The 18,025-nt window shown below is 44.9% G+C and overlaps 1 protein-coding gene across 1 annotated transcript in view; it reads right to left on the reverse strand.

Annotated features, from left to right (window-relative positions):
* LOC144179914 (uncharacterized) overlaps positions 1 to 17,375 on the reverse strand; it is a 47,471-nt gene extending 30,096 nt beyond the window's left edge. Inside the window, exons 1-5 of the mRNA XM_077708336.1 lie at positions 17,195 to 17,375; positions 14,192 to 14,338; positions 9,608 to 9,829; positions 8,959 to 9,236; positions 2,446 to 2,629 (exon numbers count right to left, since the gene is read on the reverse strand). Coding sequence (XP_077564462.1) covers positions 2,446 to 2,629; positions 8,959 to 9,236; positions 9,608 to 9,829; positions 14,192 to 14,338; positions 17,195 to 17,281 — 918 coding nt within the window. The 5' untranslated portion in view covers positions 17,282 to 17,375. The remainder of the gene's footprint in view (positions 1 to 2,445; positions 2,630 to 8,958; positions 9,237 to 9,607; positions 9,830 to 14,191; positions 14,339 to 17,194) is intronic.
* Positions 17,376 to 18,025: the final 650 nt, after the last annotated feature.

The following is an 18,025-nucleotide window of genomic DNA, read 5'->3' on the forward strand; positions in this document are numbered from 1 at the left end:
CATACTAATACATAGCTATACTCACGTACAAGTTAAGGGGACACTGCTTGTAAAATTTGTAAGTAATACTTGCGAAACTTGTCAGTCTTGCTGCTTTTCCCCCACTTATTTCAAATATGCCATTATCTTTTGAGTACGTCAATTAGTTCTCAAGATAATTAGAGACAATTAGCGAATTTTGGAGGAACAATAGACAAAACAGTGTTGGTCATAAAACCATAATCTTTATATTTTCCAATACTATGAACTCTGGTGAATGCAATAAGAGAAGCAGTTTCTTGATGCACTGCTTGGAACCAATTTTACAGCTCGCTAAACCTTGGTGGCCCCAGCGGCAAGAAACTATTGCGAGTGCCCATTTCAAACACCAAAGTTTAATGAGCTATAAAATTAGTTCCAAGTGGGGCATCAAGAAACTGCTCTTACCACATCCACCAGTGTTCACAGTATTGGAAAATGCAAAGATTACAGTGCTATAACCAACACTGTTTTGTCTATTGTTGCTCCATAAATGACTAATTACGTCTAATTATCTTGGGAACTAATTCAATGACTCAAAAAATAATGGCATATTTGAAATCAGTAAGAAAAATGCAGCAGGACTGAAGTTTTGCTTAAAAAATAAAAGAAATTGTTTTAAGATCCCCCCTTAAAGGCTAACTGCACTGAAAATTTCAACCTCTTGAAAACACTATTTCTGTATGGTCTGTTGAAAAATAAAGCAAGATGCAAAACACAACAGCTGAAATACGCGCGTGGACGCCGCAAGCGGTTGGCAAAAATCGGTGATTTTGAAACTGAAATTGAGAAGAGCGCGGCCATTGAAGTGACTTTGCAGCCATCCAGTGAGCGGCTGGGTGGTCAGCAGCTCGGGAGCAAGTATGCGCGCAAGCTCTACGCCTGCACGAGGCAGCAACAGGGGGTGAAGCGTTCGCAGCAGAGCTCGACTGGTTCTCCAGCTGTGTGGCTGGCCAGAGAAAGAAGCCCCCGTCGGCTGGCGCGTCACAGGCGCGGCTGTTAACGCGATCCGCCGGCAGGTGCGGCGGGGTCTGTGGCAGAGCTTTTTTAAATGTGTCTGACTGATTAACGAGGTCTTTCACGGGGCTACCACTCGCGTCCCAGCTGATTTGGTGGTACTTACTACACATTAAATAAATTTAGTCAAGGTGAAAATTGAGTGCAGTTGGCCCTTAAAGGGCCCATGCAGACGAAGTACAACTTTGGTACGTTGAAAACGTTGCTTTGTCTCGATAACAATGGTAATATCTTTATTGTAAACTTCGAAGGAATAGTCGAGACACCGAAGAAAGCATACGAAGCAGTGGCGACTCCCCGGCCACTTTCCGGCGATTTCTCTACGACATCGCAGAATATTGCTTGAGCCACTGGTGGCTGTTGACCCAGGTTACTACCAAGAAACATGACTGGGCGAGTGTAGTGGGGCCGCTAGTCCCATTTGATCGTATCACTACTTGAATGCTGACGTGCAGTTCATGCACTGGTACATGTGCTTTCAGTGCTGGCCCATAGTGCATCATTCTTGCCCATATTACATCGCTGTAGCACAAAGCTTGGAAATTCTCGAGCATTTCTAGCATTGTTCAGTTAACGAAACATCTTCGGTGGCTGAGATGGAGCTGAGTGAGCTACCAAGAGTGAGTTCTTTCAAGCTGAAGAAAGTGGTATTTTGTCTTCATGGCCCCTTAAAGAATGGCAATAGTTCATGTAATATGCACCCCGCTAAAGCAACGAACCAGTGATGTCAACGCGAGCACACTTTTTGAAAAAAGATTGCACCTAATGGGTGACACCGTCGCCATTTTCTCGCCTACTTCGTCGTCGCTGCAGCATCTGCACGGAGACTACCGTATTTGCACGATTTTAACGTGCCCCCAATTGTAATGCGCAGTTAAGTTTGCTTATGAAAATTTTATGAAATAATTTGACGCCTATCTTACTGCGCTGATATAAATGACATGACACCACGTATCTGGCAGAAGACACTTTATTTGACATACACAGCCGTGGCACTAGAAATCTCTTATTCTTCATAAAGTTGCTTATCCAGTTCTTGTGAGCATTAAAACTAAAGCGGGGAACACTGAAAGCCGATTTCGGTTTTGAGCCCGATTGTAATGCACATGCAAATTTTTAAGGCAACTTTTAGCGAAACAAAGTGCGTGTTAGAAGCGTGCAAATACGGTAATCCCGAAAAATCACAGAAATGACTACTGTTACGATGAAAATACTTTTCATCACAGGGATGAACAGTCAGCTGTGGTAATGAAGCGCAGGGACAGCCCCCATTGTCGTTCTTAAGCTGTACTCGAGGATAGCGGAAAATCTGTCGCTGTAATCACATACTGTCATGATCCTCGTCTTAATAGATCCAAAACACTTGCAGAGAGTGCGTGCTTGGTAAGCAGCCAGCCGTCATTGACCCACCTGCTGCATGCCGATGCAGGCGTTGTTGTTGTTGTTGTTGTTGCCGTTGCGGTGCGAACGGAGGCTGTTCAGATATTCCAGGGTGTCTTGCGTGAAGGTCTCCGAGGCGCATGCCAGGGCCAAGGCTTCCCCTTCCGAGAGGCCACCCATCCTGCCGACCACTTCGTTGTCGTTGCAGCCACTGCTAGCAAAAGGGAGAAGATACAAGGACACCTAAGCACTTCTTACGAACTGTGAACGCAAAAGCCTTAAAGGGGCCATGCAGACAAAACACAAGTTTAGTTCATTCGAAAGATTGCCTCGTTAGAATCACTGACCCCACTTTTAATGCACACTTCGCTCAAATAAGTGATATAATTAGGGAAAAAGGAAATGGCCGTGCGACCCACTAGCTCATTTCCCGCAACAGAACCTATGATGTCCTATGAGCCAGCTCTGTGATTGGCCGAGGCCGGCAAAAGTGGACGCAAATTAGGCAGGGCTTATGAGCTTGCCGAATGAGCTATTTTCGCTTAAATATAATGCATAGTCATTTTACAGCCTTAAGAATGGTGAGTAAACAATCAAAGTTACGAAAATACGTGTAAACATGGAAGCACTGATGCGCACTGCTGTCGGTACTGCGCGTGCCATACCTGTTTTAGCCACACAGCAGTCTGCCGCTTTGGAGTCGTCTTGTCTTACACGACACTGACTAATTGGCGTAAGCGACGTTGTCTTACGTGACCCGGTTTGTCGAGCATAGCTCATGTTTCACGAAACGATAACTTTCTGCCACAACAAAAACAAGCCAGGTTCAAATACAATAAAAAATAAAGCAACGGCAGACAACGGCCTGCACCTCTGCATGGTAGCGCCATCTCAGAGGAATGACGGTAAGCAAGGCTGCAGAACCTAATACAGTTGAACCTCGATATAACGAACCTCGATTTAACGAAATTCGCGATATAAGGAATTTTTTCAAGTTTTCTATCAAAATTTTGCTAAATGCATGTATTTTTATCTCGATTTTACGAACTAATTTCGTGCGGTGCTTCCGATTTAACGAAGTCACGGCAAGAAAGGAAGAACGAAATTCTGGTCGAGGCACGTTTTATTTTGCCTCTCAGAGCCTACATTGAAAACATTCAGTACTCGCATTAACTCTTAGATGGCTAAAATGAAAGAAAAGCGGTGAAATATACGGTTGACAACAATTCAAAGCGATGAAAGAAGCTGCTCAAACCGCTAGTGGTCATAGACGGTCGAATAGTGCGGCCACCATTTTGACGTCTCCATGATGATGATGATGATATTTGGGCTGTACCCTTTGAATCGGGTGTGTGCGCCGTGCACACACTAGCCAGGGCAAACAGAAAGATAAATGCATGAGAAACATATGCTTAGGCTGCCGAAGCCTACTTCAAGCTTTTTTTCTACGCGTCCTTCCTCACGGTGCTGCTGCTCTAGGTTGTGCTCGCTGATAACCACATTAATATTTTGTTCATACATCATTAGGTGAGTCTTGTAAGCAGCATGAGCACTCCAAGGGAAAGAAAAGTGTTCCGAACAAGAGCCTGAGGAAGTGTCGGTGAAACCGACGGCCACCGAAGTGATGGATGCCATCGACGTTCTGCGGAGGCACACAGGCGCACGCAAATGTGTAAGAGCAAACCTTGTTAGCGCTGTCAGCATATGAAGTCAAGAAACGCTAAGCACTGCTTATGGACTTCTTCACTACGGCTTAAACATCAAGTGCTGGTGGCAATAAATTGCTCTCTTTGAATGTGGTCGTCTTCGTTTCACCCGTGTTCATTAGACAGCTGCGGTGTGGAAAAATCGGTTTCTTTAGGGCTCAGCGGGCATAAAATTAATTGTTTAATCGAATTTTGCCGGAAGATACTTATTGTAAGCTTTCCACTTTAGCGGGAGCACGTAAGCGCTGCTACACACAGTCCAACCGCGTGTACTCCGCTCGACTCGCAATCATGGCTATCTCTAGTGTCGTGGTTGCATCCCTCACCCATGCTGCAGAGCTTTTGTACATGAAAAAAGTCTTTAGAAAGTTTCATAGCACCCTTCCGCTATTGGCCCGCCGCACCCCTCAACGCCGCCGCGCCTAAGCCTACCAATGAACGGACGAAAAGAGGCGTAACTTCGAACCAGCACCTCGCCGGGGTGAATTTCACGGGGCATAGACGCGGGTTCAATTGACTAACAGCGGCGTTTAGTATTGACTGAAATGAAAAAACTAAAAAGTGGAAACCTAGTCTGCTATCACATTCAATGAGGCGTTGCGGAAAAAGCACCAGTTTTACGACGACACATGAACTACCGTCGCCAATCCGAATTACATAGCCTAAGTGTTGAAACTCTCAATTCACACAATTTTTGCGGCCAGTTTTAGTACAAATTTCGCCTTAAGTGGAGAGGTAACTACATAGCAGTTGTCTCTGGGCGATGGGCAAGGCTTTGAAACCTCAATAACTGGTTAAATGAACTGTAAAACCGAAACCTCGATTTTAGGAAATTTTCGATTTAACGAAATTTCCGCCCGCAAGTACAACTTTGTTATATCGAGGTTTAACTGTAACGCACTGGAAGTTCATATGAATACCCACCCCTGCGACTTCATGGCAGACGCCATGAAACCACTTGATTAGGCAGGAGAATCAAAATTTTAACCTAAATTGATTGATTTCTCTGTGAATACGGTATCGTTTGCTGCCGGACAAGTGCTGGGGCCACTGTAAAACACGAAACATTTCGAATAAAACACACTTGTATTTTGTCTGGGTGGCCCCTTTAATGTCCGATTGAACGTCAACACCACCCTTTCTGGTGCACCACACTCAGCTTTCTCGGCCCTGTCCCATATAAGAGTGGCAGATACAACAAGAACTACAAAACCAGAATAACTACATTTCGGCATATATACTTGTTGCAAATATAGCTACAGTTTTTTTGTTAAAGGAAAAAAAAAACATTGGCACATTCATAAGTGCATATGCATTAGCTTTAAAGACTTTGAACACAGTCCAAAAACATTGCAAAAACTTTGCATGTATGTAGTTGTAAGTCACCGCCACAGTTCTTTCTGCCTTTATAAGTTAAACGAGCGTGTCTATAGAATGCACACACCACAACTGAGAAATTCTCTTCAGCGTACCTTTAAAAGGACATAGCACTTCACAGGGATACATGGGGCCTTGTGGAGGTATTTAATAAAAGGCCTTACGTCTTTCCTACTTTGGTATCCCACTGCTTATGTGGCACCCAAACAAAAACGTCTCCTCAGCAGTGCTTGTCTGCATAGTAGTAAAGCCAACTTTAAGGGGAACACTGCTCTTAAAACAGCTTCCTTTAATTGTTCAGTAAACTCTGTGAAACTTGCCAATCTTGCTGATTTTTGACCACTAATTTTAAATATGTCATTATTCTTTGAGTAAGCCAGTTAGTTGCCAAGATAATTAGAGATAATTATTCGTTTTTGGAGGAACAATAGACAAAGCAGTGCTAGCCATAAAACTGTAATCTTTATATGTTATAGTGCTGTGAATTCTAGTGAATGCAGTAAGAAAGTGGTTTTTTGGTGCACTAGCTTCTTCGAACTAATTTTACAGCTGATTAAACCTTGGTGGCACCGGTGGCAAGGAACCATTTCGAATGCCCATTTCAAACACCAAAGTTTAATGAGCTGCAAAATTAGTTGCAAACGGTGCATCAAAAAACCGACTCTCTTATTGCACTTACCAGGGTTCATAGTATCAAAAAATGTAAAGATTACAGTTTTATGCCTAACACTGTTTCGTCTATTTTTCCACCGAAAATGACTAATTATCTATAATTATCTTCGCAACTAGTTGACTTACTAAAAAAATAATGGCACATTTGAAATCAGTGGGAAAAAAACACCGAGACTGATCAGTTTCACAGAGTTTACTTATAAATTAAAAGAAATTGTTTTTTGAACAGACCGCGCGTGTGTGAAACCGGGCCTCCATTGTGTCAAAAGGGTTACTTGAAAATCGCAGAATAGGAAAGGTTCTAGATAAGACAGTATGTACACGCATTGTTCATGAAAAAAAAGTACAATAGCGTATCCTTATCTCGTAAACCACATATCGGTATGCATTTAGATCGTTCGTAGATGCGTTCACTTAGTGCACGAAAAATTGTCACATGGGTTCGTTTTTCATTCGCAATTTCGGTCTTTGAGGGTTTGACAAGCGATTGGATGCACTTTCCTTGGATTGGACGAAGCTTTGTCTTTATGGAGGGATGGTAAAGTTATTCCATAATCCCTACTTAAAAGGGGGGAGGGACACAGGTGTTGAGGACTGAAAATTTGCCAAAAAATCAATTTTCTGTATTGATTTTATTTGCAGTCTACAGGTCACAAAGAATGTACCTGCAAAATATAATAGCTGTAGCATAAGTATTCACAAAGCTGTCTCCCTTTGATGTTGCCTAAATGACCATTTTGCCTGTTTCCAAACTTCATGCCGTTTTCACAGAACCAATTTGTTTGCCACAAGGTCAGCTGTCGGGCACAATATCTTGGGATGTACTGGTGCGATTCATATCATTTTTGCTACATTCGAAAACTTATGAACTAAACAGTGCAATAAAGCCACAAAAGTATATAGTTTCTTTTTGCTAGCACAAGATTTTATGCATTTAGTTTTACAAAAACATTGCCAATCGATGACCTGACAGTTTACAGCCTTTGCAGAAACAATAGTAAAATTACTCTCCCTGGTTGGTCTAGGGCACAAAGGGATAAAAGCTATTGGAGTACTTCATAGGTAGATAATGAAAAAATTGCCCAAAACAGAGTGGCATAACATATTGCACGGCTCTACACTTACACCCCATAGATGGAAACTGACTGCATATTTGTGTCCAGGATGTTAAAATACACTCACTGTGTAAATCTCAAGCACATAAATAAAAAAAAAAAATGTTTTCAAGACTAGTTTCTTTCCCCCCCTCCCCCCCCCCTTAAGACCCCCTTAAAAGTTTTCACTTTTTTTTTTCACGTCTTTGAGTTGCCTGTTTGAGCAAAGCTTGGAAAGACCCAAGAGGAAGGAATGCAGACAGCAGACTGCGCGCCACTAGATTGCTTGAGTACGACAGAACAAGAGTTCTGAGCAACAAAGCGCCATAGAAACCCCATTCCTGTGAATGCCCGTTTTAATTGCGAATCGGGAACTAAAACGAGGGACACAAACAACTTCTGAAGATGTGGTGAGTGAGCACTTACAACTGGCAAGTAAAGTGGCATTATATTCATGCCTGCTAATTACGAATTTTTAGTTGAAGTTTCAGTGCAACGAATAAAGTGCTGATAATGATTTTGTTGTATGTACCGAGGCTTATGTGCCGTAGCATGCTTTCGGGCTGCAAGTGCAAGCCTTTCATGGGAAGGAAAAACCCTTAGGAAGAAGCTAACCTTGGCTATTGAACGTAAGGGTAGTAACAGAATGGCTACCAAGAGACGAGAGTACAAGCAGAGGAACGCCGCTAACTCAATGGAAGGATGAAATAAGAAAATTTGAAGGCGGCGAATAAACCAGGGCGTTGAAAAAATTTCCAGGGATGCTTACAACGTTCCAGGAATGTGAAGGTGAAAGCCTAGTACCTAGTTGGACCGCCAGTCGATGTGCTGTTGAAATCTCTGTTCAACCTTACGGTTGTGTTCAACCCATCACCACTTGACCGTACCCCTGGACAGCACTGTCTGAAGCTCGTTGCGCTTGCCAGCCATCGCCAGGAGCCTTTTGTTCGCCCCTGTTGGTACCTTCAACATTCAGGGTGGCAACTTTTGCACTTAGAATGGCGATTTACCTTTCTCTGGCGTTGCTGTATCCCTTTCCTAGTGCACGAAACCCTGCTTGCACTCCTATTTTTTTGTAGCTCACAATTTTTTGTACCTCACAACACGGATGCTTGAAACGTAGAACTCTTAATTCCGCTTTAAAACAGAAACAGTTGGAAGAACAGGTTTTGTCCAGCAGCCGACACAGACGCACCAATGATGATGATGACAAGCAATACAGACTACAGAGTGGCCATGTTTACAGGCTGTTGGTATTATCTCGCAGCGCACACAATGGGATGATGATGATGATGATTTTGAAGAAGAAGAAGGAGAAGGAGCAGAAAGAAGAAGAAGAAGAAGAAGAAGAAGAAGAAGAAGAAGAAGAAGAAAGAGAAGGGGGAGCAGAAAGAAAAAGAAGAAGGAGAAGAAGAGGAAGGAGGAGGAGGACAAGAAGAAGAAGAAGAAGGAGGAGGAGGAGGAGGGGGATGAGGAAGAAGAAAAAGAAGGAGAAGAAGAGGAAGGAGGAGGAGGACAAGAAGAAGAAGAAGAAGAAGAAGAAGAAGAAGAAGGAGGAGGAGGAGGAGGAGGAGGAGGAGGGGGATGAGGAAGAAGTAGAAGAAGAAGAAGAAGAAGAAGAAGAAGAAGAAGAAGAAGAAGAAGAAGAAGAAGACAATGGCGGACAACAGAGCCCGTAGAGTGGCCATGCTCACAGGTTGTTGGTGGCTCCGAGTGCCCCGTATGCGTGTTGGGTGGCCCCCGCCGCAAAGTGGTGGCCCCCATTTCCGGCAGCGCTGCTCCTTGTAGGTGGGGTCAGGAAGCTCCGCTGCTGCTGCTGCTGCTGCTGCTGGTAGGGCAGCAGCAAGGAGTGCTCGTCGTCTACCAGGCGCGACACCATGTCATCCATGGCCGCCACCCCCTGGGAGGCCGGCCGGCCTACCGCACCACCATTGTCGCCCACTGCAGACAGCTGCTGCCGGTGCGGTTCAAACTGCACAGGCAACAGGGGGGGACAGGCCGTTGACACAAAACACTCCTTGACAGTCAGTTCCAGGTAGAGCCACATTCACGCATTTCCCTCATGGCAGAGGTAGCGTGAGGCAGAGGACGCCGCTCACTACACACTCATCTGTCGTCTACCCTACTCACATCCTATTATGGCATGACTGAATACTCTGAAAGGGGAATTTAACTCAAAGGAAAGAACAGAGGGTGCAGGAGGCATGCAGGGGTAACTTCCTCAGTCTTACCACCCCCCCTTCTCCTGCCCCTCCAGCAAACAAACTTTCATCCGGGGAAGTCCTCGAACACAATGGCCACGCACAGGAGCATCACCAGACGGCACGCAGGGGGCTCACTCACGTGAGCAGTCTCGTTGGCGGTATTCGTGTTACCAGGCCGCTGGCAAGGGCTGGGCTGGTTCCAGGGTGAGTAGAAGTGGTCCACGCTGTCATTCAGGCTGATGTCTGCCAACGCCTGGTACTGGCGGGCATTGGGAGATACCGGTGCCGGCTCTGGCATCCACCAGGAGTGCTGTTGTTGTTGTTGTTGTTGTTGTTGCTGTTGTTGAAGCTGCTGCTGTGTCTGCAGTGAGAAAACATTACAATTAATTAAAGGGGCTGTGAAGACAAAACGTGAGTTTGGCATCAATTTTACACCAACCTTTTCCCCATTCACTTTCTGGCAAGGTCTCTATGACATCCCAGTTTTGTTTGTGTGATTGGTGTCTGCCAACCAAAGTCACAGCTGAGAAAGATGACTGGGCGAATGCAGGAGAGCCTCCATATAGCATCACTGCTGCTGCTATTGTGTCACAGCTGACGTCATGCAGCACAAAATTTGAACCTTTTTTCATATTTCTTGGGGTCACATTAGCATTCAAGTGATATGATGAAGCAGAAATAGGGGACTACTACAACCACCCACTTGTGTCTCTTGGTGGTGGCTTTGGTTGGCAGCTGCCAGTTACACAGAAAATATCCTAATGTGACGTCATAAGCACCCGACCACAAAGTGGACAAGGAGTCGCCACTGCTTCCTCTGTTTCCATGCAGACAAAACACAAGTTTGGTTCATTCGAAAGATTGCATCATTAGAATCATACTGACCTCACTTAGCTCCGGCAAGCTATTTTCTGCCTTTGGTTTGTTTTTGACCGTATTTAAACCTTGCTTGTTTTTGTTCTCAGAGAAAATAATCGTTTCGTGAAACAGAGTGCTCGCTCGACAAATATGGTCACGTAACACTGTTGCTTGCATCAATCGGCCAGTATCCTCTGAGACAACCTCTTAAGCCCCTCAGTACTGTGCAGCTAAACCAAACAAAGTGCATGCAGTACTTACATGTGCTTTCGTAACTTCCACTGTTTGTCCCACCATTCTTACTGCTTTCAAAAGAATGTGCCTTAAATTTACGCACAAATAGCTCGTTCTGCAAGGTTATAAGCTCAGCCTAATTTGCGTTTCTTTTTTCCGGGCTGGTATGACATCATAGCTTATTTTGCGGGAAGTGGGTTGCATGGCCATTCCCTCTTTTCCTAATTATATAGCTTATTTGAGCGAAGAGTACGTTAAAAGTGGTGTCAGGATGATTCTAACAAGGCAATCTTTTGAATGAACCAAACTTGTGTTTTGTCCTCATGGCTCCTTTAAGGGGAAACTCACCTGGTCTCATTCCTATGGGCCTAGCTAGTTCATGACCCACGAGCTTAAAAAACATCGTGTACCAATACGAAAAAGTTTACACTTCCATACAAGCATTCCTAATGGCCTAGTTTCCTTCTTTTGGAAATATACCACTTCTTTACTAAAATAAAAAATAAACAAGAAACACATTTCGGTTTATCTAGTTTTCACTAGATGGTGCTAGCTGTCTAGCAAGTAAGAGTTTTGTGTTGTTATTTCAGTACAGAAGTGACATATTCCCAAAATGAGCAAACTAGTCCATTGTGAACACTTGCATGCATTTGTAAAACTTGCCGTATTCGTGCACGGTGGTTTTTAAGACCATGGGTCGTGAAGTACGTAAGTCCGATAGGAATGTTAACAGGTAAGTCCCCTCCAAGTTCTTTACACATTCACTGATGCTTTCATGATGTCGAATTTCGCTGTAATATGAATGCCCTGCAAATAGTTATAGTAATTGCTTCATGGTATGTCACAGCAAATTGGAAATTGATACCTACACCTGTTGAATAACTCTGAGTAAACAATTGTTCGTATGCTACAGGGAAGGTGATGTACCAACATGCCATTACAATAATCCAATGCCAAACAAACAAACAAAAAACGAGACAGAGATATCGTCCTGCTTGCATTGCCAGATATATCCTGAGCTCTTGCAAAAGCAATCTAATCTCACCGTAACAACCTGTCCAGTTTATTTTAGCAGACTTCAGCCTTCCCAGTCTGCTAAAAGTGTATACAGTCTCAAAGTGCACACATCGAGAAATCCAGTGTCAATTTACTTTTATCTACATCTGTACACCTAATTTATTACTGTTGAGAATTGAGCCCTTCTGTGCTTGCACAGAGTTGCAAAACAGATGTTGCCTGTGTCAGCAGCCTTCCCTAATCTAAACAGGCAAATTTAATTTTTTTTTAATGTATTTGCTTTGCAGTTTATTTTTCTGAAAAACTGTAGGAGCATAATTTACCTGTAATGGCAGGTGACAGGTGGTACAATGAGAGTGATACACACAAACATGCCTAGGCATGCACGCACAAGTGCATGCATGAGTGGGCACATTCTGTTAGGAGACGGCCACGCACATCATATTGAATAAATAGAATGACAAAAAATGAGTCATAAAAATGGCCGCGTATCTGCTCCTTTCATTGCAAACGTTGGCAAACGACGATAGTCGACTTACGCCCCTGCCAAGTAAATGCCTCCCTTCTCGTTCCGGCTCACCTCTCATGCTGTTCCTCTCCCGTATCGTTCCTATAACACGCCAGAGGTTTGCTCAAGTCAATTTAAATTTACCGCTTTCTACTGCTCCAAGTCAAGTGTCTCAATGCCAGCATTGCCGTACGGCGGAGATGCGCGTGAATTGAGGCCCCGTACTACAACATTTATAGAACCACGTTGCCCTATTCCAAAAGCATTCTAAGCGGAACGTAGAACCTATCTACTGGAACCTTTCGTCACTGTCGCCGTTTGATTTCTTAAATGCCACCAGGAGGTATCGCGGCCAACAGCAGTGACGGTTTTCTGCCGGTGATGTAGTATTTCATTCGCTATCGCATAAGCCAAGCATCCATGAATTTTGAAATAAGGGAACACTGCAGATAACACTTATGTATTGATTTGCTGCCTCATATTTGCATAATGTCTTGTTCTTGTTCAACAATGTTGACAAGTATGAACATATAAACCGGACTTAGACGTTTAGATTTGGCTGTGGGTATATAAGACCGTTGTGCAGCTTCTGTTTCACTTTGGCCGGGTGGCTGAATTGAGTCACAGACAGACAGACAGACAGACAGACAGACCAAAATTTCTGTTTAAGTAGCCCAAGAAAGACTACCGTCATCCCTCTTAATTACGATATGTTTAATGATTTCCAGTTCTCGCTGCTGTGCCTCAACATTGGTTTTGTTTTTATCCAAAGTGGGCGCAAATTCAATCCTGTTTCGAAGAAATGCGGCCAACCCACATTAGCAAGCAAGAGCAATGTCCTAGGCAACACTCCAATAACCTCCTTTCTTTCGGACCCGACAAACATACAGCATAGGATCGTCATCATCATCATTCTAAGCTTCATGTCAAACTGAGAGATGAAGGTGCCTCTCACGTTCATTCAACTGTTCCGGTTTTGAGATGCCCCAGTCCATTTCTTGCTTCCGAATTTTTTTTGTTTTGTCCCTCCATAAAGTCTTCCTTTACTCCCAGTCCTGTCTATTAGCAGCCGGGACTGAAGCAGAAGAAGGCCACTAACTCCCGTTCCCCCTCTGCGGTTTCTACACATCTATTTTAGACACAATGTACATGCCTATAGTTTGTGCCCCAACCCTGCAACATGCATGCCAGATAGTCCAAAAAATCAGCGGTGTACGCATTCAGATGGCTCTCTCATCAGCAGTCGCTACGTCGAAACAGCAGATTGCAAAAATCTGAGCATTGTTCCAACACTAACAGGAGCCATCAACATAGCTGCGGCTAGAAGTCTGCAAGCACTTTTGCAGTGAACGTTTTCCCCCCAATTGTTTACAGACCTACAGACTTGTATGTGTGTTTTAATAGTGTAAGGCCATCTGAGGCCAAAGAGTGCCAGAGTATGTTATATGCCCCCCCCCCCCCCCTCTCCCCCCTTCCATACCCCCTTACGCATGGTAGGAATTGGAAATGTTAAGAATCCGACATCTAGAAAGTAAAATTAAGGGCAGTTCGAGAAAAACACACGTTTATCTCCAAAAAATAGGGATGGGTGTAAAAGAGTTGTACAAGTGTAAATCTCAGGAAAGTGTCGGCGTCTTGCTGTGCCCGTGTGACACTAGCACGAAGGTCCATTCTCTTGCGGGTACAAATCCGTGATTTCCCGAGTGCTCCCAGCACTATCTCCTGCTTTGCTTGGAACCCTCCTTTTCTTTCATGCAGCCGCTAAAACAACTCCGCTGTTCTGCCACAATAGCCTAGGGGTAAAATTGTAAGTTCTTGAACAAACATCCAAGATTCGGGCACCAGCACTGTCGATATCTTTTCCACAACACATCATTTTCTTTTTATTGTAAAACATTCTCTTAGCTTCATTCTGTGCACTGTTTCCGTAAATAAAAGTACGGCATTTTTTTTATGCTGGTTTAGAGGTGGGGCGTGGTATAATCAACGCATTTAATTAGTGTTTTGCGTCGCACCCGAAGTTCTGGGCTTGTGCCTATCTAGGAACGGAACGTCGCTCTTAGGGACATATTGGTGTCTCCCAGTGCCCAAGTGGTGCTGGCTCACCTGGTTGTGTGGCGCCATCTCATGGTGTGGCGCAGCGGCGTTGCCGTAGGAGCCTAGCGAGCGCAGGGCCTCCGCTGGGGAAAACACCCTGCGGTAGCTTTCGGGGCCCGTCGGTTGGTGGCTGGCGTCAGGATACCGTGTGTCGCCCTGCAGGGGTTGTGGGAGGAAGAGGAGGAGGCACACAGTGACAAAATAATTCGAGAGCCCGTTAAAAGAAGACGCAGTGCTGTTTATTTCCATTCCTCAACACCTCTGCACAGATGTGTCAAGACAGAGTGACATAGTTGCTCAAAGCGAGTCCACGAAGACAAAATACAAGCTTGGTTCATTAAAAATACTGATTTGTCCCTATAACAATGAAGCCAATAGTATCGCAAACTTGAAACAAATTATTGTGATGTTTAAATAAATATAAAGCAGTGGAAACCCAGCAATATCTCTACGAAATCACAGAATCGGGTTTGGGCGATTTACAGCCATCAACTTGACTCGCCACCAACAAAAAACACGGCAGGGCAGTTGTAGTGGGGCCCCTAGCCCCACTACACTAGTGCATCTTTTGAATGCTAACGCGCAGTTCACACACTGCTAAGTATTTTAGTGCAAGTGCATATTATGTTACTCCTTCCCATCTTCGACCACTAACACAACATTTGAGTTTTTCAATATTAGGTCCCTTCTTTTATTAAAAAAAATTATTTTGTGGTTGAAATTAAGCAGGGTGTGTTACAAAAGGCCAGTTATTTCGAATAGAACAAATTTGTATTTCGCCTTCATGGCCGCCTTAAACGAAGACAACAGACAACTTTGGGAATTTGAAATCTGGCCCTTGGTACCCAACTCAGCTCCATTACAGCTGCAAAAAAAAAAAAAAGAAATTTGAAATTTTGAAAAGTTTAAAATTTAGTGCTACACGAGAGCAGCTATGATGTACTCAGGGAATTCTAAAAGCAGAGTTACCAGTGTGTTAACTCCTTGAGGGTATTCTAGCAGTGCAACGACACAGAACCAGAGGCGCCAAAGCAATTGCAAAGTTATGTTCTTTGGCAGTGGCTCTGGTCTGTGGCTGACAATTGTGTAAAAAAATCCCTATGACATCATAAGGACCTGGCGAGGAAGTGGTGAATCACCACTGCTTATCTGTTCTCCTTGATATCTGGATTAGTTGTTAAAAGTTTGCATTAAAACTGGTATCGTTATTGAGCCGGAACATTCCTTCGAATAAATAAAATTGTATTTTGTCTTCATGGCCCTCCTCAATACTTGTTTTTCCCCAAGAGCAATTCGTGTGAAGGGTAGGTTGCTAACACCCAACTACAGACTGCATAGAATTTTATGTTGGAAGGCTCCTAGCTGTTACAGCAGCCGGCATTAAATATTCAGCTGATGTGATTCTCAATTTCAAATTTGAAGCATCAAATGCTTCCAGAAGTGTAACCCGTTCGATATGTTGGTTTTCAGGCTAATACACTTGTTTGGTGTACATTTTCCGTTCCAAAAGCATTTTGCATGCGTAGTATATTGGAGCTGCATGATTACCATTTTCTATATTATGAAAACAAAACCTTAAATTTTGAAACACGTTACTAAAAATACAAAAGTTCTTCAGTTTAAAACTTTCAAAGCAGCGCCTGAATTTTACCTCGAAATTTGAAAAATGATGCCCTCCTCCGCAGAAAAGGATTATTTAAAAGCTGTAATGACCTGCCGAAAAACAGGTTAATAAATCACTGAAACGCTTGCCTCGCAGCCCTAACCCCGGAATTTTGCGATCGCAGTTTGCTGCCACTGTCTTTTTGTGTCAAAAGCTGCGCCTACGTACGCTTCAAATTTCAAACCGAACGACCGTTAGCCGAAGCGACCGCGGACGCGTCCACTTTTTGGAGGTTTGGAACTCCGCATGCTAAATGACGTCTACCCCTCGATGGGCAGAACTTAATGCGGAATTTTTGTTATGTGAAGGGAGAAAAAGAAAAGACATGTGCAGTACAAAGACCGATATCGCATACGCAACCTCGCATTTTTCAAAGCAGCGGTCGCTTAGCAGGCGATTTGGAACACGAACGTCAATCTTCATTAGTGGCGTAGTGGCGTTCATGGCAACGCAACGCGATGGTTTAAGCCCACAGTGAAACAACATATGCGAGGCAAAATGCGTCATAAACAGTTTTAACAAGCGATAAAAAGCTGTAACAAGCAAAAAGATGCGCCATACGTTCCCCCTCCACATACCATGCCGGAGATCAAAAAAGGCTTGCAACGAGCTCCTGCTGCGTTTATGGAACAGGAACAATGGGTTACGTGGCACAAAAAGTTGACCCAGGGCGCCACCAAGGCATTCTAGACCACCGGTCGCGTGCTGTCAGCTCCGTTCGGCGCTCGAGACATTCGGAATCACGCGCCGCGCGTGCCGCAGCGCACGGTTCGCACTCGCACCAGCCAATCCCGTCGGCGACGGTGCTGCGGCGGGAACGCAAAATGTGTGAAATTTATCGCCGACTATGAAAGCTCAGCGGAGTCGCTACAGCCGGCCTTTTTTTAACGAATTCAGTGGACTCGAGTGGTCAATGGAGTCAACGGACTGCGCTGGTACGTCGCGTAGGTGATAGCAGACGATCGCCGCGGCAGAAACGCAGACGACCGCGCCGCGAACACTTTGCGAGCGCAGAAACGCTTTCGGTGATTAGGAAGCATAGCAAGCTCGGACAGTGTCTGATTGACCTGACGCAATGCAGCGCTCCGGCAGCAGCATTTTTACGCTGCTAATATTTCATTCGTTTAACTATCCCGTTATAACAGTGCGTCGCGACGTCTGGGCTGAGCAATCAGACGTTCGCTCTATCTTACGTCGGATAGGAACAGCGCAGACGAACACGATGCACGCACCGGCAAGCGCGTTTGTCGTAACGAACAGCTGAGCCCACATGCGCGATCGTCGTGTCCGTTGATGATGGCGGCTGCGCGAGATCGATTCCCCGTTCGCCGCAGAACGGACCAACGTACCTGTGAGTCGAGTCGCGGCGACAGCCGTGCCTGCAGGGGTTCGGCGACCATTCTCTGGAAGTCGCTCCATGTGCCGCCGAACGCCATGCAGGCCCGTCGACCACTGACGCCGCCCAACGTCGCCGTCGTGGTCGTCCCACCGCAGCGGTTGCCGCGGTACTCTTCTTCGCGCAGAAGAGCAAGGAGGATGGGGGGAGGAGCGACCGAAGCGCCGCCACTGCCGCCACCACGCAGCACCGGCCGCCCGACGACCGTTAGGATTCAAGGAGGCGACCTCCCGTTCACCCTTCCTGGCGGGCGGCATGCACTTTGTGTATCATTTCATTCTATTTCTTGCCCGCTCCCGGTACTCTGGACGTCCTAATAAACAGTCGTCTTATTTTGCCCAGAACTAATATTTAAATATTGTTCACCTATTTTTAAACCCAGTGTGCCAAAACCAGAAAGAGATCTCTCGGGTTCTTCACGTCTTGTCTCATGTCCGCTGCACGCGCAAGACGGAACTCGTCACTATGAATAAAACTTTTATGAAAGATTTACCCATATAGAATAACGCGTGCTCCCATGTTCATATAGATACAAATAATATTAACCGCAGCCGTCCCGCCTGCCGTTTTTGCCTTGGGGCCTCCTGGTTTGTTTGTACCAAAATCTGAAACATGTAGATCAGCTTTATACCAGGGCTAGGATGACATGAGGGGCCCTTTAAATAATTCAAATCGCCTGCGCCGAGTGATGCGTACCCGGGCGGCCTGCGCATGTAAAAAGCAACGGCATTGTGATTTTGTACAGGAAACACCTTCAGGAAGCATGGTTTTCATCAAATGTCAA

The sequence above is a fragment of the Haemaphysalis longicornis genome, unplaced genomic scaffold (assembly GCF_048455015.1).
Source record: "Haemaphysalis longicornis isolate Haplotype H1 unplaced genomic scaffold, Haemaphysalis longicornis Haplotype H1 scaffold_4, whole genome shotgun sequence".
Lineage (NCBI taxonomy): Eukaryota > Metazoa > Arthropoda > Arachnida > Ixodida > Ixodidae > Haemaphysalis > Haemaphysalis longicornis.